Raw genomic sequence first — 22,092 nt, 5'->3', positions numbered from 1 at the left:
AGCAGATGGTTCAGTGAAGTCTCAGTCTCTGAAGTTGTATTTCTTTTGTCATGCTCATAAACTAGTCTTCTGATGTGTGGAGAATCTAAGTACTGTGTTTTAGAATAATATCCTTAAGCTCTGAAATATATAGAAATTGGTTTGCTGCAAAATTGTGCAGGTTTATAAAGAAAAGCAGAACTTGTGGGATGAGGTTTCTGGCAATTCTAATGTGCTGCTCTATTTTAAAATGCTGTCGTTGTATGGGCAAGAGAAATTATCTTGTGATTGAAACAAAAGGTATGATTAATGTGGTTTTTCCATACTTTAAATTTTAACAGCATTGCTGTCCAGTTAATTGTGGAAATATTTGTGGCAGATTTTGCTATCAAAAGGACACTAAATGTTTTGGAAACAGAGCAAGTTGTTGTCTTACAGTTGCTGTCCTTGTAGCATACACAGTGATACTAGCTCACCTTGTTGGAATGTAGGTAAATGTATATCAGGGGACAGATTTTCTTGGACTTTACAGAAGGACTCTTAAAAAGAAGCTTGTGCTGAAAGCTGAAATGATGGCTGTGCTGCAGCCACAGGGCAGGGGGTTGTTCTGTGTCAGCTGGAACCAGCAGCCCCTGCTGCTTCATTTGTCCTTATGGGAGGAGATAAGTCAGCTCTCCAGCAAGTGATTGCTGTCCTTTCCTTCTTTCTGTGCAATCCTGAACCAGCCTGGTGGGTTTTAGCTGTTGTGAAATGATGCAATGTTATATTTTGTGATCCCAAAGCAAAAAGGTGGTACATGGCAGGTTGGGAAAGAAACAATATTAAAATTTATGTGGCTTAAAATTGAACTTAGGGCTAATGGGCAGCCAGTGCAAGGGCTGGAGTGTAGAAGCAGTGTTCTCTAGCAGTTTAGTCTTCTGGTGATGTTGAAAAAAGGACAGTTAATACTGGGGCAGACAGCTGTCAGAGCTTTTGATACATCTATTGATAGACTGCTCAGCCCATTTATGATCCTTGGAGCCACTTCCCAGTTGGGCCTGAAAAAGCAAAACAGTCCTCTGTAAAAATAGAATAACCCTCTCTATTGGGTTTATATGGCCAGGTTTTGGTAGTGGGAGGGAGTGGGAAGGGCTCCCTATGTCCAACAGAGGCACTGCCAGCTGGCTCCAGGGTGGACCTGCTCCTGGTCCCAAGGCTGGACCCATCAGTGACTGTGGCAGAGGCTCTGGGATAAGATTTTTGAAGGGCCAAAAGTTGCTGCACAACAGCCAGAGAGAGAGGTGAGGACATGGGAGAGAAACAGCTCTGCAGACTCCAAGGTCGCCGAAGGAGGGGCAGGAGATGCTTCAGGTGCCAGTGCAGAAATTCCCCTGCAGCCTGTGATGAAGACCATGGTGTAGCAGGCTGTGCTCCTGCAGCCCATGAGGCTCCACAGGGGAGCAGAGACTGAGCTGCAGCCCCTGGAGGGCCCCATGGTGGAGCTCGTGGATACCTGAGGGAGGCTGTGACCCTATGGGAAGCCCACACTAGAGCAGGCTTCCTGGCAGAACCTGTGACCCTGCAGGGAACCCTGCTGGAACAATTAATGAAAGACTGCAGCCCATGGAAGGACTCATGTTGGAGGAGTTCAGGGAGGTCTCCCATAGAGGGAGACCCCACACTGGAGCAGAGCAGAGTGCGAGGGGGAAGGAGCAGCAGAAATAACATGGGATGAACCGAGCACAATCCCCATTCCCCATCCTCCATCAGTGCAGTGGGGAGGAAATAGAGAATTTGCGAATAAAGTTCACTCTGGGGAGAAAAGAGAGGTAGGGGAAGGCATTGTTAAAATTTGGGTTTATTTCTTATTATTCCACTCTGATTTGATGAGAAAATTGAGTTTATTACCCAAGTTGAGTCTCTTTGCCTGTGACAGTAACTGGTGAGTGTTCTCTCCCCAGCCTTATCTCAGCCCTTGAGCCTTTTGCTGTATTTTCTCTCCTCTGTCCAGCTGAGCAGGGAAATGCCAGGGTGTTTTTGTGGGCACCTGGCACCCAGATAGGGTGAGCCCTCCACACCCTCAGACAACTCAACAGTCTGGCCATAGGATGAACAGATTATTGGGTGCTTAAAATAAAATTAGTCTATAACTTTGTTTAAATTACTTAATTTTTAATTCAATTGAACTAACTGAAGCTGGCTACTTGGAGAATTGGTTTAACTATAGACAGAAGGTCAAACATGACCACTACCAACTTTGGCAGCTTAGTCACACACTGGGAACTCATAAATGAATTTGAATGTTCTGTTGTGTTTGCTATTAAATGCCAGTGGTTTTATCTCTGTGGAACTGGGAATTTAAGTTACTTTTGCTCCAGCTATCTACTTCCAGGATGCTTATATTACATAACAGGCCTTGCTGAAGAAATCATGTGCCTTTTAAGGCAGTTGTGTTTTCAAAATGCAGGACTCTGTGTGTCCCCCAGCCTCTTCTTTGTATTTTGCTTCTCTAAACCAAAAAACATTAAATTTCATCAAGGAAAGGGACTGAGGGAATGTCCACTTACTTGTCAGAGTATCATCTTTGCTATGGTGAGGAAATGTCTCATAGGAAAAATGCAGCAAAAGGATCGTTGTCCTGGTGACCACTAGCCAGCAATTACAGTTGTCCCTTCTGCCCTGGCATTATGTTATACTAACATTGAAAATTTCTGTCCTTTGTAGTTTGTAGTCTGTCCCCTTGCATCCTGAACAGAATCATGTGCATCTGGTTAGGATGTCATTTATTTCAATGCCAAAGAAATGCTTTACCTTAAAGTGGAGTTGTGTTCACAGAATGCCATCCTTTCCCATAATTTGTTGCTGTCTGTCTAAATGCCACTGCTGGGAAAAATAAAGGGAAATACTCATCACCTCTTCATTGAGCTCTCTGCACAAGTTTTAGAAAATGCTCTGATCTGCATGTGAATTGTCAGCAAGCAGAATCTAGTGCTGACTCCAGAAGGATATAATTTATCTGAGATTATAAAAAGAATTATTTCTGGCATGCTGCTCTTAACGCACCTGGTGGTTCCCTCGGGATTCCTTTCGTGCTGATCCTCGAAGCAGTCTCCAAAGGCTGCTGCAGAATGTCCTGTCACCACTAGGTGGAGGCAGGTAACCAGTATTGCCTGGCAGTTTATGAGCATTTATAGAGATTCTGCCTGTGGAAGGTTTTTCAGACTGTTTATTTGTATTCCTAGGGGATACAAGAACTTATGTGGCCAGTTTTAAGATGCAGGAGGGACTTCTTCCTTTTTTCAGCTCTGAAAAGTTATAAAAGGGCAGTTAATGGATGTCATTCTCTGATGTTTTAAGTTTGTGTTGGAGTGTGTTGGGGAAAAATGCCTTTATTTTCTCTGTGCAAATAGTAATCACAGCTTAGAACAAAAACTTGTATGAGTAGCAGCTGTGCTTTACACACCCTTGCTTTTCTAGCTGCATCATCCATATTGAGTGTTGCAGCCTACACAGGATCTGCACAGAGAGACATGAGCTGTAGGGCCCTTAGCCTGCAGAACTTGCAGACCTGTCTGTAGGCTTGAGACTTGGAGCTTGTTTGTGAAAACTTACTGTTAAACATAGTCCCACCACTCTAAAGGTTCAGTGGTCATGTGGTGTGCTCTTATTTCCATTCTTCTTCTGAAGCTGGTGCTTTGAAGTGTTTAATGATATGATATGATATGATATGAGGCCATGTCTGTGAGGTGCTTGGTCTTATGTTCTCCAAGGAGAGACAGAAGTCCAGGCTCCCAACCATCACAGTGGAGAGAAATGGGAATTGGTAAGGTTGTAAGACCTTGGTGTATCCTGAGGTCCACTTTCATCTCTAATATACCTTTCTGGCAACTTGTTTTCTGACACTTCAGGTGTTTTTACAGTATTGGGCTTTCTAAAAGCATGATTTTTATATGGCCCAAGTGATTCCATTCAAGTGAGTATATATACTTGTAGATATCAGTATGATATGTGGCTTTTGTTTTTCTGAGCCATCACTTGTGCATTCACAGTACCAGGTGAGGATTGTCCCAAGAACTGTGAAGCCGTGCTCTGTCAGATGCAGAGACTGGTTGTAAGGTTGTCTTTGAGTGTCAGTGGATTATGTGTAGCTAAGAAAATGCCTTTCTCTGTGCTAAGTTTTTGTTCTGTTGATCTAATATTTTGAGGTTGAGAAGGGTATCATTTTCAGCCTGTTTATGTAGTAGAGCCTTTAAAAATACCTCTGAACAGGAATTTGTGACTTCCTGGTTGGGGTCACTCAGCCCAGGCGGAATAGAACCACAGACCACTCCCAGGTTCCAGTAAACAGCACTGACCCACTGAAGGGATCATGTGTCTCCCACACCAACATGTGGCCCTTCCCTCAGCTGTCTCTTCCTGGCCACGCTCTAAATGTCCAGACAATCACCATGTTGCTCCATAGTTAGACTCCTTTTTTTGGCTGCTGTGTGGGCTTTCTAATTAGCATTTCCATTGAGGGAACAAGATTCTCCATGACTGAGCCATGAAAGGAGGCTGGAAGAATGGCTGTATGTCCCTATGTGAGCCTCTGTGATTTCTTGCTAGTTTGAGAGACTTTAAGGAACAGACATTTTCATTTCCTTATGTCAGTGAGAGTTTAGCCAGTGGAGGTACTTACAGTTGGATTTGCCTCCATTATTTCCTTAACAGCCTTCCCTGTCCCCCCAAACCTAAGCCTAGCTTTGGTACTAGGTGTTTCGTGCTCTCTGTCTTACTGCTTATTAGTTACTCTGAAGTGAGGAAGGATAAAACCCAACCATGGCCATGTCCAATTCTGGTGCATCATAATAAATAAAAATAGAAACCCGTGCTTAACATAAAAATTAAACTTCTCTGGCATACAGTCACAGACAAAGGTGGCCCATGACAATGACATAAGGGGGTAAGACATGTAAGAAATGGGCAAGTGTGGAAAAGGGACCCTTTCACCTGCTTTCAACTCACTAGTTTACTTTTTGAGGGTTGGAGGAAGCATAGTGGCCTAAGTTCAACATGTAACCAGTTGATGGACACATCCACTTTATAGATGGGCAGAGTTAAATGGAATGTACAGGGTTAATTGAAACAAATTTTTTTTTGCTACTTACTTTAAGGAATGTTTTTTGTCTGTCCAGAACTGTATTTGTTATTTATGTTTGTTGTGCATTGTCCTGTAGAAACCTAAAAACTAAGCCCGTGGAACCAGAGCATTTATGCCTTGTGAGAGCCCAGAAAAATGCATATTGGGACATGGGCATGAGCTGTTGAATTGAGTGCGGGCACTGAGCAGACTCAGGATGCAGAGGCTGTGAAACAGTTCAGGAGCTGTCTAAGGAAGGTCTTAGAGATTAAGATTTGTTAATCTCAAAACTGCCCCAAGTACTTTTGTGTCAGAAAGATGCATTTTAAGGGTAAAAAGAATTTCATAATTCTCCTAGTTCTTACCTTCCTAGTTCTTGCCAAATTGTTTGACATGGAACAGAGAGTGAGAGGGGCTGGGGAGAAGAGTTTGGTAAAGGCTTTTGTATATAATGAAAAATTGGCTGAACCCTGTGGGGAAAATAAAAGGAAGTGATTTTGCTTTTGAAAATATGTAATTGGCGAGTCATCTGCTTTAAACCTTGTTAAACAGCATTCAGTATTAGCTATTGTTTGAGTTATATGGTGTCTGTGCAGAACAAACAATGCATTGCTCTACCACATAGCTCTTCATTAGGCAGTGGGAGTTAAAGTGAACACTGTTGTATTCTGGGCTTGGTTCCCTGTGGCATTTTGGTGATATTGGAGCATCTAAGTGTGATTGACATTGTTACTAACACTGTAGTCTCGGGTAATAAAGCTGGTCATGTTTTAAAGAAAGGTGTTCCCAATATTGATTTTTTTCAATAAGCTTATTGAAGTAAGCCTTAAGTTTCATAGATTTGATTTTTGGAGGGCTTAACTTTGTGTTGAGTAAAGCCAGATAGTTAAAAAAAATAACCATGCAGAACTGCAAAATCCTGTAATGTTTGTCCAGAAGAAAAATGTTGATTAAAGTGCCAGGTGAGTTGTCTGAAGCTTTAGGCAAGATCTTTATTTGGAGATTGGAGAGTTGTGGGTTTGAAAAGTAAAAATTGTTTTTTGGCATGTTCGTTGTATCTGTAATTTGTTTTCCATGGTGTCTGCAGTGATTTGTGTCTTGCTGGAGAAGGGAGAAAAGATGAAATACTGAAGGACAGTCTGGGAAACTGTATACTCTTCTATCATTGTGTATCCTGTTCAACTTCCTGCGTAATAGTGGTGTGCTCTGTAAATTACCTAGCTGTGCTCCTATTTGTGACTCAAATTACACACACAGGTTGTTTTTTAGTTTTCTTTTGCATTCAGTCTGATGTTGAAACAAAATAATATGTTTGGTGGAAGGGCAGCTGAACCAAAAAAACCCACCACAATCCCCTGGATAATAACAGGTTACTAAACAAGTGCTGCAGCAGTCTGTTCATTGTGCTCAGTTTGTGTTAGTCTTCTACTTTTGACAAGTCTCATTTCTTTTCTGATACCTAAACATTTGGGTTTGGAAACCCAAATTTTTATTAGAAAATTTCTATATACAGCAAGTCATTTTCCTTTACCAAATAAAATACTGGTTTGTTTGTGCAATATGACCAAAATTATAATCAAACATGCTTTATGCGAGTTCTTTTGATGGAGTGCTTTCCCAAATATGATTTTTTTAAAGATTAGAGAGTGATAGAATAGAGTGGAGTCATAGGATTTCATGGTGTGGAAAGGGCCCACAACAATCATCCAAGTCTAACTCCTGGCCCTGTGCAGGAGAACCCCAAGAATCACATCATGTGCCTGAGACCATTGCTAAGATGCTGTGTTAAGATTTTTAAGTTGAGGTTTTCGTTTCTATTTGTGAAGACTTGAGCACAATCCAAAACAAAATTGAGCAGGATGCAAAAATTTCAGAGGAAGATGAGTGGAATGAATTCTCTTTTCACTTTCTCTGGAAATAAAAATGTTTTAAACACACTGTGAAAAAAATCCTACCACTAAAAAGTAGGAAAAATAGTATGAATCCCAAAGTCAGAATGTACATTTTACAGTTTGGTTCGATTTACCATTTGATGTTGTTACATGGAAAAATCAATGTAAATGGAGCTGTTTAGAAATACTGATTTCAAATGTCACCTCTGCTTGTTTTAGCCTCTGCCTGTTGTATGCTTTATAGAGCACAGATAGTACTTGTTCAAATGCATCTTAGTTCCTTGCTTTGTGAAAATTAATTTTCAGCTGCATCTGTGCACATGTAATAATTTTAGAGGCCATTTTAAAGAATCTGGAAGCACCAAAAATAAGCTACACAGTAAAACAAGTCTTTCATAAAGCCTCTGCTCCTAGATTTAAAAGCTTTGCCGTGTCTTAGCAGAGCAACACAAGGTGTGAAACATAGGCAGTCAGACACTTGGGAAGCATTGAGTAAGTCCCTGGTGCCTGGGGTCCTCATTTCAAGTTAGAGGTCCTAAAATACAGAATAAGATGTGAATGTAAGGGAGCTGATTTTTGATTAGATCTAGTGTTTTCTGATTGAGCCATCTGCATTCTTTCACAGTCAGGAGCAGGTTACACATGTTATTGAATGGCAGGAGTGAATGAGATGCTGCATTCAATGGTCAGTTAAAAAAAACCCCAAAATTGTGTACTTATGTGTACACACAAACACTTCCCAAAGTCATTCAGAGCAACAGGAAGATGCTGTCATTCTGTAGGTGGAGGCTCTTGATTTAGACTTCTTTCTAATACAGTTTCTGTGCCTTGCATTTCTTGCTATAATTTTGTGGGACTTTGGCTCTTGTGCTGGATCTTTAGGAACTGTGTGTATTTGTTAACATAAAAATTTCATTTTTGTTCTCCTTTTTATCTTCTTTGGCAAATGTTTCTCCACTAGAATTGGTAAAGGTGTGGGAAAGCTGAGGATTTTATATACATTGAGAATAGCTCTAGAAAATGCTAGTTAATGCTTCTGTATCTACTGATCAGAAATCAGAAGAGGAAAGGAGGGTTTGTGCTAGATCACAGTACAAGACATTTATACTACATGCTAGTAAACCCAACCTCTAGGGGGAAGATGGGGACACGCATCTCCTGAGGATTTCATCCTGCCCCACATGTGGCCAGACTGGCACGTCCTGTGTGGGCAGGAGAGATTCACAGTCATCATATAGCCTGCTGCTGATGTGCAGTGGTACAGCATGGTTGGTTTAGCATGTCTGGGGCCTATAGGTAGAGCTGAAGATTCCTCAAGAAAGTGGTGGAAGTAGAAGACCACAATTCAATTCATTTGGGTGTCAGTGTGCCAAGAGCCTGTAACAATATCTCCACCTTGACCACAATCACAGAATATATTTTCTCTGTGCTGTGCCACAGAAACAGTACACTTCTTTTTGACGAGTCTTCATTCAGTGCCTCATACCTGGAAAAAAACAACCTGAGTGATTTGTAGACCATGCAGTGGTGACTGTATTCAACTTCACTTAGTTCCAAATTAGTGTCCAAATAACTTGTATTTGCACATTCTTCCTTAGACTGTTGGATTTAAAGTTGTAAAGTGTTTGCTTGTCTACTTGGTTATGTAATCAAGAAACTTGACAAAGGTTTTTTGATTGAACTTACATAATTGACTTTTCTTGCTTTGAGTTGTTGGTGTTTGTTCAGTCTGGTGTTCTGGTGAGCTCACTGTAACTACTAAATCTTCAAATGTATTATGGGTATGGAGAATTCAGACTTTTAATTAGAGCTTTCTCCATATGGGCACCCCAGGTATACATTGCAGTAATTTCTGCTTCTTATTAATACTTAGCTTGGGACAAGGTAGTGCTTGCAAATAGAAGTTGCCTGGGGGGGAGTTGGGTGGGGTTTTGTGTTTTAATTTTTTTTGTGTGTGTGAGGGGGAGGGGGATGTTTGGTTTTTTTGAGGTTTTTGGGCTTGGGGTTTTTGGGAGGTGGGGTGTTTGTTTCTTGGGGTTTGCTTTTTTTTAAAATTCCTCACTCAATCCTTGATGTGTTTCCAAGAATGAGATGTTTCACCCCAAAGATAAAAAAAGTATTGCAGGAAAATCTTATTTTTCAGAAGCATGACATGTGGAAACTCAAGACAATGTAGCCTGCAGCCAGAGAACTTCTATATAATTTGATGTATTTTGTCATATTGCTTTGTGGAAGAATCTGTTTAAAATTAATAGGCTATAGTTTTTTAAAAAGTTCATTTAAACACTGTAAGATCTAGGCAATGTTAAATAACTGAGAAAAATCTGGATGTTGTAATACTGTTTACTAATAAGTTTAAGCAATTATAAAGAAAATGGTTATGGAGTAGATGTTATAGGTAAACAACACATGGTGGTCTGTTTTAACTGGAAGCCCTCATACAATGATCGCTTCTAATGAGAATATAGATAATCCCCCCCATACTTACCCTTTCTTGAAAGGATACAAATTGTTGTTTGCTGTAGGCAGAATGAAGACAAGCTGTTCAGTGTTTGCACTGTAAATATTAAATATTAAGAACAGCATGTATCTGGTTCTGACATATGTGGGAGCCTTGCAGTAATGTCAAAATGTATATGTTCATCTGAAATTCTGCTTATTTGCTTGATTGTGACTGGGATTTTTTTTTTCTTTAGGGAAACTGTATCAATCTGACTGATGCCTTGACTCTGTATGAAGAACAGCTTAGCAGGCTTTATTGTCCTGTGGAGTTTTCAAAAGAAACTGTGTGTGTTCCCTCCTACATGGAATTGTATCCTTAAAGACTGAAGAAGACTGGAGAGTGTGTATTAATAAATCAAGCAAGCATAGATTGTTTGGAGGTAATGAACTCAAGCAAAAAGGCAGTTCTGATTTAAATACTTAATGTTTTTTTTTCATAGTAAATGAACTGTTGCAGTTTTATTTTGAGGATAATTGTAGGAATTATTTTCTAAAAGTGCTATAAATTCACAGCTGGTAAAATGATGAGCACCTTTCATGAATAAGCTGTATTTTTGTTAATGTTTTTGAGTGGTGTATGTGATATAGGATAAACTGTGTGATAAAGGTAATACTGCCTGGCAGTTCTGACAAGGCTGTATCTTCTTATTTTCTTTTTTTTCTTTTACTAAAATAAGAAACTAACTTCATACAGATTAGCATGATCCAGATCTTTAGATATTATCTGATAGCCCTATTCTTGAGCATACAGTTCAGACTTCACTTTTAAGGCTGGGGAATGGGGAAGAGTGATTCCCATCAATAATTACTAGTTAGTGTTACTAGAAAAAATATTCCAAGTAGAGGGTTATGCATATTCTCAGCAACCTCCCATTCCTAAAAATAATCCTTCAGAATTTCTTCAATTTGTGGGTGGTAAGGAAGTTATGTAAGGAGCCTAGAAGTTTAAACTTCAAGCCCTTAGTGTGAGGGGGCATTCTGATCTGCTGTAAGGTGGTTCTGCCATCTGCATTTGCCTTGAGTGTTTGCTGCTTTTATGGGATCTCCCTGGAAATGTTTCTGCAGAGTGAAGCCTGCTGTGGCTGTCTCTCTTGACAGGAAACATCTTTCCACAATCTTCTTATTCATAATACATTAAGCACAGGATACTGCCACAGCCTTTCTTGTGTTGTGTGTGTTCATTCCCCTCCCTCCTGTGTCCCTAAGCCCGGTAGTGCTCATTGCTGCAGCCCCCAGACTGACCCCAGCCAGCTCCTCCTGCTTCTCATTATTGTCAGCTCTTTGGGAAATGCAGATTTGACCTTATATTTTCAAGTCAAGAGAATGTGAAGGATATCAAAATACTTGCCCTTAAAGCTTAGTTTCAGAGAAAGTGATTATTTTTGCCTTTACAAGTGCCAGGCCTTAATGGAACGTGTATGTGTTTTGAAGGGTAGGCATCTTTGATCTGCTGAGTCAAGAAGAGAATCCAGGTAGATGTCACTTTTGAGCGTTTTCCCTACCCTTTTTGAGCTACCAGAAGTTTTCAGAATTTAAATATAAGTAAAAATAACTGAATTTTAACTGTGTACAAGTGTTGCCTTTTTTCCTTAACTGCTTATTTTCTCCAGATGGGTATTCTACACGATTTGGAAGAAACAGACTAACATCTGAACATCAAGATTATTTGAGATGATCCTAAATGTACATGCTGCATGGAGCATATAGGCCTGCCACATGCTGCATATTGGCATCTTGAACCTTTAAATTATATGCTGTAGATGATCCTGAAACTTAGTCATGCTATTGATTGTGAATTCTTTAAATGTTTTTTATTATTATTTTAATTTAAAAGCAAATGGAAAATGTATATTTTGACAAGCTAGGGTGTTATTTTTGAAAGTCAACTTAGATGAATAAGCAGCAAAACTATATAGCTGCTGTCTGCACTGAACCTTTAGAATGTGATCCTTTTTATTTTTTTGTAGATCTTCACAAACTGGTTGATTAAAAAAGACATCTTTAGCATTTCATCCCTGAAGGGTGGTCCATGGAGTTTTTGTTGTTTGTTTTTCCAACAGATTTTTCATTTATGGTGCTTTTTAAAAATGGGAGAGGGTTTTGTGTGGTTTTGGTTCTTTTAAATGAACACTGCAGTGCTTCCATATAGAGAAGGGCATAACTAAAAAAGAAGAAAAATCTTGTGGGAGAATACCCCAAGTCCTTTGTTGCAAAAGGAAGAAAGCCAGTCTTAAATTTTTATTTACCCTAGCAATTCATCATTGCTGTAATCTGTGCTGCAGAAGAATCGTTGGCCTTCACCTCCTGGATTTTTTTTAGTTGCTGCCATATTGATTATTTGGATTCTGATATGGATTTCACAGTAGCTTTGTACTGAAGCATGAAGATCAAGTCTGGGTTTTCATTCCACCATGGTGCAAGAAACTGAGTGTATTGCGGTTCATGTGGGCGTATCCTGTCCCCAGCCTTATGGGAAGCACTAGATTTTTGAAGTAAAATTTGGCTTAGAGGATGAAGAAATGTGGGTGTGATATGATCTGTCTTGTGTGCACCTGTACTGGATGTTTTGAAGAGTGTGTGTGCTTCAGTAGGGTCAGTGATGGTTGTATTGCTGCAGATGGCCCATATTGTCTGAGGCTCTTGCTCAGTTAGATTCACTTGCAGTGTAAAAATCAGTAGAAGCTGGGGTGCCTTGTAGTTCTGTTTTGGAAGAAAAGGCATTTTTCTTCAGCATTTTCTTATGCTGTTAGAAGTTATATTTTTGTAAGAGTTTGCTATCTAGCAACTAAAATATTTGTGCTTAAAAATCCCACTTGAAAGGAGGTGGAAGGATATGACCAATATGTGCATTTTTTACTTTTCCAAGGTAGAATAAGAATTGCACTATTTCCGTAAACACTCTAATCCGGAGCAATGATGTTTCATTCAACACCCATATCAACATTTTCTTAGTTTTATTGGAGAGAGTGGATTTGCCCCACCAATATACTGTTAATGAAAACAAACCATGCAAAAGCTGTCCTTTATGTTTCTAAACCATTCATAAAGAAAAATTTTATTGCATGCCACATATATAAACTCTTCATAGACTCTGAGTAGCCTATGCAGAATTCCAGAGTGATACTCAATAATGTGCCAAAATTTGCTTTGTCTTTGGCCTATAATTGGTCTAAATGTTTCCAGTTTGGATAGCCAATAGAAGCATTTTTCAGTCTTACTAATTTAAATTATCTCAGTTAATTCTCTAATATACACAGGGTGCAGTTCTTCCATGGCCTACAGCTTGTGAATCACTGAATACTCCCAAAGAACAGAGCTTCCCTCTAAACAGAATAAAGTTTCCTGTATTTCCCTGTGTTCTAGGTCTGTTGTAGGCATCCCAGAAAATACTTTGATATTATTACCTGTAGTCTAATAGACTCTTCATTTATGATCCAGGACTGCAATCAGTTTGTCTAGCTGCAGATGAATGAAGATACCCTGTAAGCAGGTGTGTCCATAACTTTGCAAGCATGAGTATTTCCATTGGTTCTTAGTGTGATTACTCATGTAGATGAAACAAAGCCCACAGGGACAGAGCTCAAGAGCATCTGTGTTCCTGGGTGAGCTTGGCAGATGTATAAATCAGTCACAACAGGTGGGGGTGGTTGGGTTTTTAGCAAGGAATTTTGTGAGCTAGAAGATGACTTAATCTGCTCTTGTACCAGGGCTTGTGCTTCCCTTTGGTGTCGCTGCACAGGGAGCTGCTGGGTGTGCAGGGATGTTCTGGAAAGATTCCCAGAATGACCAGGGGACCTGAATTGCATATTAATAGCTGAGAGACAGCAGTGCTTGCAAACTTTTCAGCTAATAGGGTATGAAGAGAATTGGAAGAATTTTTTTTCTTTAACTTTTTTAATGTAGTGTTTCACAGTGATAGATGCAGTATAAAGCAATTCAGCAAACACTGAACATTATATTTTTTTAAGTTGCTGAATTGATTCTGAGCAAATATATATACACATTGTTAGCCTTTATTTATTTGTTGCTGTAGTATAGATTTTTTTTTAAAAAAGAAAAACAAGTCTCTGTGTTAGAATTTTCAAATGCAAACTGCTATAGCTGATCAGTTTTCCATGTTTAAGGGCATTTGGGAAATGGCTGTGAGTGCTGCACTATGTATGCAAACAGTTCCCAAGACATGGTTAACATTAGAGGTTTCTTAATTATTCTTTGCACTAAATGCTGCTTCCACCTAGAAGTTCCTGATTGATAGTAGTTTGTGCAAGGAGAAGACTGCTGGCATTGTATCTACTGCATCAGTGCAGTGCACGTGTTACAATAAAGGTACGCTGTCATTACTTGTGTGTTTGAATTGTTAAATCCACTGTGGATTCAGTGTTCAAATAACAGAATTGATGGGTATGATGCATACCATTGTACCTCCTTTTTCCTTGTTGCATAAAGGTATTTCCTGGTCCTTTTATTGAGTATCTTTTCTGTCTCAGATTAATAAATTGTTATTTTCCATATAATAAATGTTCAGGTAAGATACTCTAACGGCACACTGATATTTGTAATAGGGGGAATCACTTTATGCTTCAGTGATATTAGCCTAGAAAGTTAATTTTCTGTACAGCATTTTAGATGTGAATTCTTTGAAGGTCTCTAAGTGGAAGAGAATTTTTCTGCTAAAGCAGTAAGTTGGCTGTGGGGGACAGTGACTCATTGTGTGGCACAGAGAAAAGACAGGCTTCGGAGAAGTCAGTGTGACATTGAGAATGATGGAAACTGGCACAGAAGTTTAGGAAACAGGGAGAAGGGCACAAACAGGATGGGTACATCAAAGAAGTTATTAGCCTTACCAAATCACACCCCAGAATAATGTCATAAACAAAAGAAAGACATTACTCCCATAAACTATAGAGAGATTTACATGAATTCCAGCCAACTGGAAAGGAGAAATATTTGCATCTGCATTAAGTACAGTGATAGCAGAAAGCTTGCTAGTAGGGAAAAAGAAAGGGGTAAGGTGAACTTTGAGGGGAAAAAAATCTTACACATAGACTGAGGGTAGAATAAGGAGTAATTTTGGAGTGCCTGCATGCACAGTAGGGAAGATAGGTATCTTGGGTTTTTATTTTTGCTGTTTGAGAGTCTGAGGTGTTGACAGCTTGCTGGAGGGAACAAGGTGAGGGGATGGCTGAGAGGAAGAGAACTCAATTTCTTATTTTAATTGAGGAATAGGAGGCTGCAGATGATGTTGCCTGTGGGTAATAGGAGAGAGCTGACAAACCTTGCCCACAGAGAGAAGAGTGGTTGGAGTCATTAGAGATGCCGAGGGAGCAAGGGAGAGAAGTAGCAAAGTAAGCAACTGCTGCAGTGATTAATAATAGCACTGAGCAGCTCAGAAGTGCCTTTTTGAAATGTGGAATGTTGTAGGAAGCTAGGAATGAGGGATGTGGAATGGGAACTGGGAGGATATCAAGAAGTTCATACTGTGGTCATACATTGCAGTGAACTTGAGCTTCAGAGGTAGAAGTGGAGAAGATGTAAAGAAGGAAAAGTAAAATGTAAAATTGATTTCATAATTGGAAGTATGATGAGAAGTATTCCTGTGCAGTGTCAAGAGCAAAAAGGATGCAGGGGCAAGAGGCATTAAGTTGAAAAGGAACTGAGGAAATGAGCCAGGAAGAGGAACCAACAAACAGGACAGCACAACAGATGTGGTGTGGGGATTTGGGGAACACATCTGGACATGCAAAAAAGTGCCAGTCACACTGCCCAGCCTGTCCTCTGATGGTATTGGATGGAGAAGGAAGAGAAATTGGAAACATTTGGGGGTTTTTTTGTTGTTTTTTTTTCTGAGTAATGAATGCAAGATGCCTTTTAAGTATTTTCGGAGGAAAAGAGCTTAACTGCTGGAAATTAAATGAAGACTAAAAGGAAACTTCAGATTAAGGAGTGTTTAAGGGTAGACTGATTACTGAAGCAAATAATTGCAAACTTCATGAAGTCTAAAGGCAGGGCAGCTGTGGGATTTAACGGTCATGGATTGTCACTGAGCATGGAAGGGAGGAAGGCAGAAGATACTAGTGGTGTCTCTGCTGTCTTCAGTTCATGCAGCTGGAAATGCTGATCAGAACTGGCACATGTATGATAATAACCAAAAAGCACTGCTACAGCCATCTGACTTCAACATGCCATGATAACTTTGTGTGTTACTTGAGAGGAAATTCTCATCAGTGATGAATGCACAACACAATGTGCCATATTGCCTGTGCAGCACCCAAATACAAAAGTATTTTATTGATGTATAGTGAAAACATCTTAATGCAACTGTTCTTTGTATAGGCACAGAAATGCACCAATGGAATAAAACACTGGTTTTAGTAGATGGGAATAACTAAGATGAGTGTGTACAGCTCTGTGAAGCCTTTTGTTGTTTGGGTAGTTGCTAGTGTTATCTAACACTTCCCCGTTTAACTTAATTATCAAACCTGATGGCTTGGATATTTAAAATTATTTTATGCCATGCTTTGTCCTGATTCTGCTTTTAAGCTCCTCACTGGACATTCTGTGAAATAAATTACTTCCTAGTGATTGGCATGTCTTGTAACACTTAGGTGTTTTCAATTATGTTTTATAACCACTGGTTAGTTAATTGGGGTGGAAGGATGACAGATTTTTTTCAGGAAACAAATTTTTGACATCTTATTGTTTAAAATCACAATGAGGACTGACAGAACATATAGAGGAACATGCCAAGACTTTTCTTTTTAGAAAGGACCAAATACTGTTAGAAATTTTCACTTGTGTCTTGAATTAATATTTTTATACTAGGGCTGTAAAATTCTTGCAGTATATATAGCAGTTAAATACTAAGGAAAGGAAAGTTATGTGCTGGCATTTTCTGGAGCTGATTTGCAGACAGCCATGTGGCTTAAGTTGCAGTCTAGATGCACTTAATAGAAGCATGAAGATAATCAACAATTAACCTAAAAGTGCCAATAATAAAGCATGTCCCTAAATGCCATATCTGCTCCATGGATGGTGATCCATCTGCTTCCCTGGATGGCCTGTTATAGTGCTTCACAATGCTTTCAGTGAAGAAAATTGTTCTTAATAGCCAGTGTAAACTGCCTGTGGCACTGAGTGAGGCCACTGGCTCTTGTCCTGCTGTTTATTACCTGGGGGAGAAGAGTGACCCCCAGCTCTCTACAACCTCCTTTCAGGTGCTTACAGAGAGCAGTAACGTCTCCCCAGTGTTTTTTCAAAGCTAGAGAAACCATCTTGCCTCAGCCGCCCCTCCTAAGGTTTTTGCTCTAAAGTGAGTCCCCAAAGGCCTGTATAGGCCCCTGAGTTCTCTGTTCCTGACTGGCAGACTGCTGGAGCCTCACCCACCTCTGGATGCAGTTGGATGGCTTCTGAGAGATGGCCTTGTGTACAGAGACTTCTGGTTTTTGCTTTTCTTTCTGCAGTGCTCCAAAGTAGAAGCATTGCCTGTGTCCCCTGGGCAGCCGCAAGGGTCACTCATGGTGCAGGTAAATAAATGGGTGTCTTTGGCCCGGGTCTCTGGGCCTGGGAGCAGTGGAGCTGCACTGGCTGGGCTGAGGAGTGACAAAAGCTGCACAGTGGAGTTGGGAACAGCCCTGTGAGCAGCAAGGTGAGAGGAGGAGGAGGAGAGAAAGTACTGCAGACATCAGAGGAGAGATTCCCCTGGTGCCCTGGCCAGGGCTCCAGTGAAGCATGGACTCCCCTGCAGCCCTTGGAGGGAGCTAGGCCGGAGCAGGGATCCACACGCTCTCCACAGGATTTGCACTGGGGCATGTGGCTATTTCCTGAAGAAACCTCAGCCCCTTTGGCCTCAGGTTTATCCTGAAGGACTGTGGCCCTTGGGTGGGATCCCATTCTGGAGCAAGGGAGCAGTGTGTGGAAGATGGAGCAGCAGCGTCGAGTTGGTGGTGACTGAGCCCAGCTTGGTGCCTTGCACCTCTCAGGGAAGTGGGGCAAGGAAGGGGCAGGAGTGAATTTGAGCCCAAGAAAAAAGATGAGATGTGAGAGGTGTTTAATCTTTGTTGCTCGCTTCCCTTCATTTTTAACTGGCAACATATTGGACTAAGTTGGTAACTGGTAAAAATGATGAGTGGAACAGAAGCGTAGCTGAAAGGAACATGTAGAGCAAAAAGAAGTATCTAGTCCAACTTCCTGACCACTTCAGAGTGACCAAAAATTAGAGCATGCTGTTAAAGGGCATTACCCAAATGCTTCTTAAATGCTGACAGGCTTGAGGCATTCACCACCTCTCTTGGAGGCCTGCAGGATGGATATTTTTCTTAGGTCTCCCTGGAATGCTTTCAACCTTTAAAAAAACAGGTGATACATTAGGTGTGACTGGGAAAACAAGAGAGGAATTTAGTGCTCTTCTGGGTAAGTAGGGCAAGAGACAGCCTCATTAAAACTGAGGAGTCCAAACTATTTTCAAGTTGCTGACTGCTTAGCCTGGAGGCATGAAAATACTAACAACTTTTGGAACTTCTGGAACAATGAAAGGTTGTTCTCTTGAGCTAAATCTAAAGAGCCAAACTACTGCCAAACCTTTCTATTGCAGTGTGTTTTCAGCCTAGGGGCTGTGCTAGAACTATTTTAAGGGCTTGTTCCCAATACATACCTAACCCTTAGGTTTGCAGAAACTGGAGGATAGAGTCCCTCTTGTCCCCTGTCCCTCTAAACTTCTGTTTCCAGAAGTGCTGCAAATGATTATGAGATGTATGGAAATTTAATTAGCTGTAATTTCTCAAAGACAAGTATTTCAGACTTTCTTGACTGGAGTGTTTTCTAAGGTCTGTTTAACCCAGTCCCCCCAGTGCTGCAGCTTATGGGAGAGGGTTGCTGTGGAGTAATTTTTTCCTCTAACTGTGCCATGTGAATAGTCCCAGCTATCTCTGCCCTCTCATTGCTTTGACTTCACCCTGTGTTGTCCCCTCTGCCATGAGAGTTTCAGGGAGCTGTCCCATGGCCATGTGACAAACCAAGTGGGCTAAAAACAAGCAAGCAGATATTAAAGGTAAATGGGAAACTGATGTTGCTGAGCTACACTGCTGAAATGAATGGACAAAACAGCTGTCAGTGCTTCACGTAGACCTGTCTGGCTCCTCATGTGCTGGCAGACCTCAGTGGTGAGCAGGAATGGGAACTGGTGGTGGGGTTGAGAAGCAAGCCACACCAGGTGTAGGGGAAAATGCTTGAAGTAAAGGCTGCAGAGCACCATGGTTTGTACTTGCTTTAGAAATAGGGAGAGGAGTTGTTAAGGGGGCTACCTCTTGTTTTTTTCATTTCTCTGACTCCATCTACTGAATTACTTATGTGTCCTTTTCAACTAAAGATATTCTATGGTATTTTGATTTCAGTCATCCAGAAGTTTCAAATCATTTGAACTTTAGACAGCATGTAAAAGGTGAGCTAGTAACTTTGATCTAGTGGGAATTAAAAGCTTTATCTGTGTTAGTACTCTGGTGTTGGTGTAGCTTTGTAGGGGGATGTGTTGTTTTTTGGTTTCTTGTTGCCATTCATACCTTCTAAATTTTTAAATAAAATTTTATGTCAGTAATTTGGCTGTCCTGGTTGATTTTGGTTACACAGACTGTTTTCTTTTTTTCTTTTCTTCTGAGAATTAGATTAAAAATATGATAATACTACTCATAAGGAATTTTTTTTAAAGAATATGGGGACAGCACCCATTTTGTGCAGTGTGGGCTTCCTTGCTCTTGACCTTCTTTGGCCTGATCTTTAAAAAAAAAAAGAAATATGAGGCCCATTATTTAATTTCATTTTTACTGCAAGCAAAATTTAGCAATGTGGTTTTAGATACCCTTGCACAAGGAGTGCTGTTACATGTTATCACAAAGGCAAAACCCTGCTCAGTGAGTTACAGTGGCAGGGTACCTTGTGGGCCATGGTGAGTTCCTTCATCCAGTAGAAGTGTTTTTCTGTACTGAGCATGCATTATTTGGCAGAGCAGAACAATGTGGTCTAAGTCTGGATCATGTCTGGATTCATGCTTGTGACCTGGCTTTCCAGCACCTGCTTGGCTGTCTAGTGGCAGTGAGTAAATAGTTTTTCCAGTGAACAGAAATGTGGCCATTTTTAAGCATTTAATTGTGAACAAATGATACTCAAATATATCTGAATTTCAAACACACTAAAATGCGTTTTATATCATGCTGATCAAAATACATTTGAATAGCTTTAAACATTTTATAGTGCATCCCGATTCATGCAACAATGGATGAGTTTCATATTCAGTATTTTATTTAGCTTAAAATTATGTTTTATAGTTGCTTTTATGCCCAGATATAGGGAAGAAAAAAATGTAGTTAAAATAAAAGCAGCAAGCCATAAATGTTTTTATCAAATGAGGTTGAAAGCATTCCATACCTCTTGAGAGTGTGTTTTCCAAAGGCAAAGGCTTCAATGTCCCAAGAAAATGTGGTCATGGCATCACACTGTGAAAGCCTAGACAGGAGTGTGAGTTTATCTGATTGACTCAGAGTGAAGTGAGCTGCATTTGCATTATTCCCGGTAATGTGTTCTGGTGCTCTGAACAGTGGGAGTAGTGACAGCAAAGGGAATGAATTAATTTCAGCAACAGTCAGCACCTTGCTAAAAAGCAGAAACATGGCACTGCATTTTTCAGACTGCTTTTGCAGGGAAAGACTTGGAACCAGAGAAAGTTAGAAAAGGCCTGTGTGAGAGGAGCAGGTCTGAGCCTCTAGGAAGTGTAAGAAAGTCCTGTGAGAAAATGGAGGGCTTTCACTTAACACAGTTGGTATCCTGGGCTATGGGACTGCATTCTGGCTGGCTACAGCACAGCCTGGGATCCTGATCTCTCTGATGGCACATGGGAATTCTCATCAAGGTCTTCCCAGTGTTCTTCTGTCCCGAGCTGCCCTGAACATGCTGGAGGCTGTACCCAGGTGAGGAGCTAAGGTTTGGGAAGCCAGTAGGGAATTCTTTTGTGTGTCTTAGTCCAGATGTAGTCTGACTGTGAGTGCTTTTGCTCTGCTTTGGGGAGATGGACCTCTCAGGGTTCTTATTTTCTCTCATTAATTGCTGCTTCAAAAGCCATGATACTCCTAGGTTGTTTTTAGAAAGTTACTGTCAGTCTGCAGACTTTTGCTCAGGTAAAGCAGATGTGGCGATTATACCCTGGCCAATCTGAATTCTGTTGGTAGTCCAAATTGCAAAACACTTATCACATCTTTCACTTTTTTATTAAAAGCACAATCATCATGGAAATTTTACTTGAGGATTGTTTTAAAGTTGGATAATTAATGTCCCATTTCAGTCAACCAGTTCAACCAAGGAAAAGGCTGATTGTGTTTGCAGCAAGTTCAAAGAACTTGCAACAGAAACAGCATTAAATTATTAGAAACCTATGAATTTATCAGCATCTTTTAGTGGACTAAGATTCTGTCATTTTCTTGGGAAGTGCATATTGAAGAAGTTAAGGAAACTCTTTCAGAAGAGCATGATTTTTTCTGCAAGTTGTAGAAAAGGATTTGGCTTTGATCAGCATAATTTTCCTTCCCTTTAAGCAAGCTTGGTCATGACTATTTTTGTCTTTAACTTTGTTAACAGTATTGCTAATTCCTTTGCATGGTTATTTAAATGTCTAAGAGTAGCTAGTTAGAGCCATACTGAGGCCCTTTCATCAGTTTCCCTAATCCAGCTACTTGTTTTTAGGTTAGTGAAAATTTATGGGGAGAAATACCATGTAATGATCAACTTTTGATCTGTAGATCTAACAAGTAGTTTGGGTATGTTTAATAGTACAGAAATCCTTATTCTGTTCTAAAACTTTGTGTTAATAGTAAAGACAACAAAGCTTTATTTGAAATAGAGATGTTGGAAACTTAAGGGGAGGGCTGTCAGAGACATAGCAATTTGACTTGTAAAGATAATTATAGTTGGTGCCTAACTGATTTTTGAGGATATCTGCAGCTTCAGGAAAGCAAATGTTTGGTCTCAATGATCCTGTCCTGTGGGGCCTCATGCTGTGGTTTCACCCTGATCCGACTCTGGTCTCCCCTTTCCAGAGAACTCGCTGACTAAACACATTTCAACTCTGCTGAGGGGCTGCTGCTTAGCATTATTAGATACATACATAGTTACTGGAGTTGCACCAAGATGAGGACAAGATGAGAAATGTCTAGAAATACCTCCACTGAATTAATACACACACAAAATCTCACATTGTCAAGGGGCATTTTATTTAGGACATCATATTTAATGTGATATTTTTCTGGCTTTCAGCTGTGTGCAAAGTGAATTTTAATCTCATTTTGAAATGAAGGAAAAGAGCTCAGTGGAATAAAATACTTTGAAATAAAACTAACTTCAGTAAGACCCTGAGCTGGTTGTAGCAATGCCCTGGAAGAGCAGGATTTGGTTTTTCAGGTTTGTGGGTGGGGTTTTTTTGTTATTGGTTTTCTTGGTGTTTTTTTGTTTTGTTTTGGTTTGGTTTTTTTTCCTCCAGGCTGATTTCTTCTGAAAACAGAGGTTATGCACTTGTGCTTTCCTGTCTCTGTATCCCCTTTCTCTCACCCAGCCTTGCTAAGTAACGCTAGATCTTGTCAGCCA

General features: G+C 40.3%; 2 protein-coding genes across 9 annotated transcripts in view; one reads left to right on the top strand and one right to left on the bottom strand.

Moving 5' to 3' along the window:
- The window catches only part of SMS (spermine synthase), a 41,209-nt gene extending 29,718 nt beyond the window's left edge, over nucleotides 1–11,491 (top strand). Inside the window, exons 10-11 of the mRNA XM_074534623.1 lie at nucleotides 9,666–9,781; nucleotides 11,082–11,491. Of these exons, the coding sequence (XP_074390724.1) occupies nucleotides 9,666–9,781; nucleotides 11,082–11,124 (159 nt within the window). The 3' untranslated portion in view covers nucleotides 11,125–11,491. The remainder of the gene's footprint in view (nucleotides 1–9,665; nucleotides 9,782–11,081) is intronic.
- Nucleotides 11,492–11,565: 74 nt separating this feature from the next.
- Nucleotides 11,566–22,092, bottom strand: part of LOC102072464 (uncharacterized) — a 430,853-nt gene continuing 420,326 nt past the window's right edge. For all 8 annotated transcript variants that reach the window (XR_003379650.2, XR_012578888.1, XR_012578899.1 and 5 more), the window contains one exon: nucleotides 11,566–22,092. This exon is cut by the window's right edge. The gene's annotated coding sequence lies outside the window, so the exon portion shown is untranslated.

The sequence above is a fragment of the Zonotrichia albicollis genome, chromosome 2, assembly GCF_047830755.1.
Source record: "Zonotrichia albicollis isolate bZonAlb1 chromosome 2, bZonAlb1.hap1, whole genome shotgun sequence".
In the NCBI taxonomy this organism is placed as follows: domain Eukaryota; kingdom Metazoa; phylum Chordata; class Aves; order Passeriformes; family Passerellidae; genus Zonotrichia; species Zonotrichia albicollis.
Note: the sequence above shows the minus strand (reverse complement) of the source record. Positions and strands in the feature narration are given on the sequence as shown.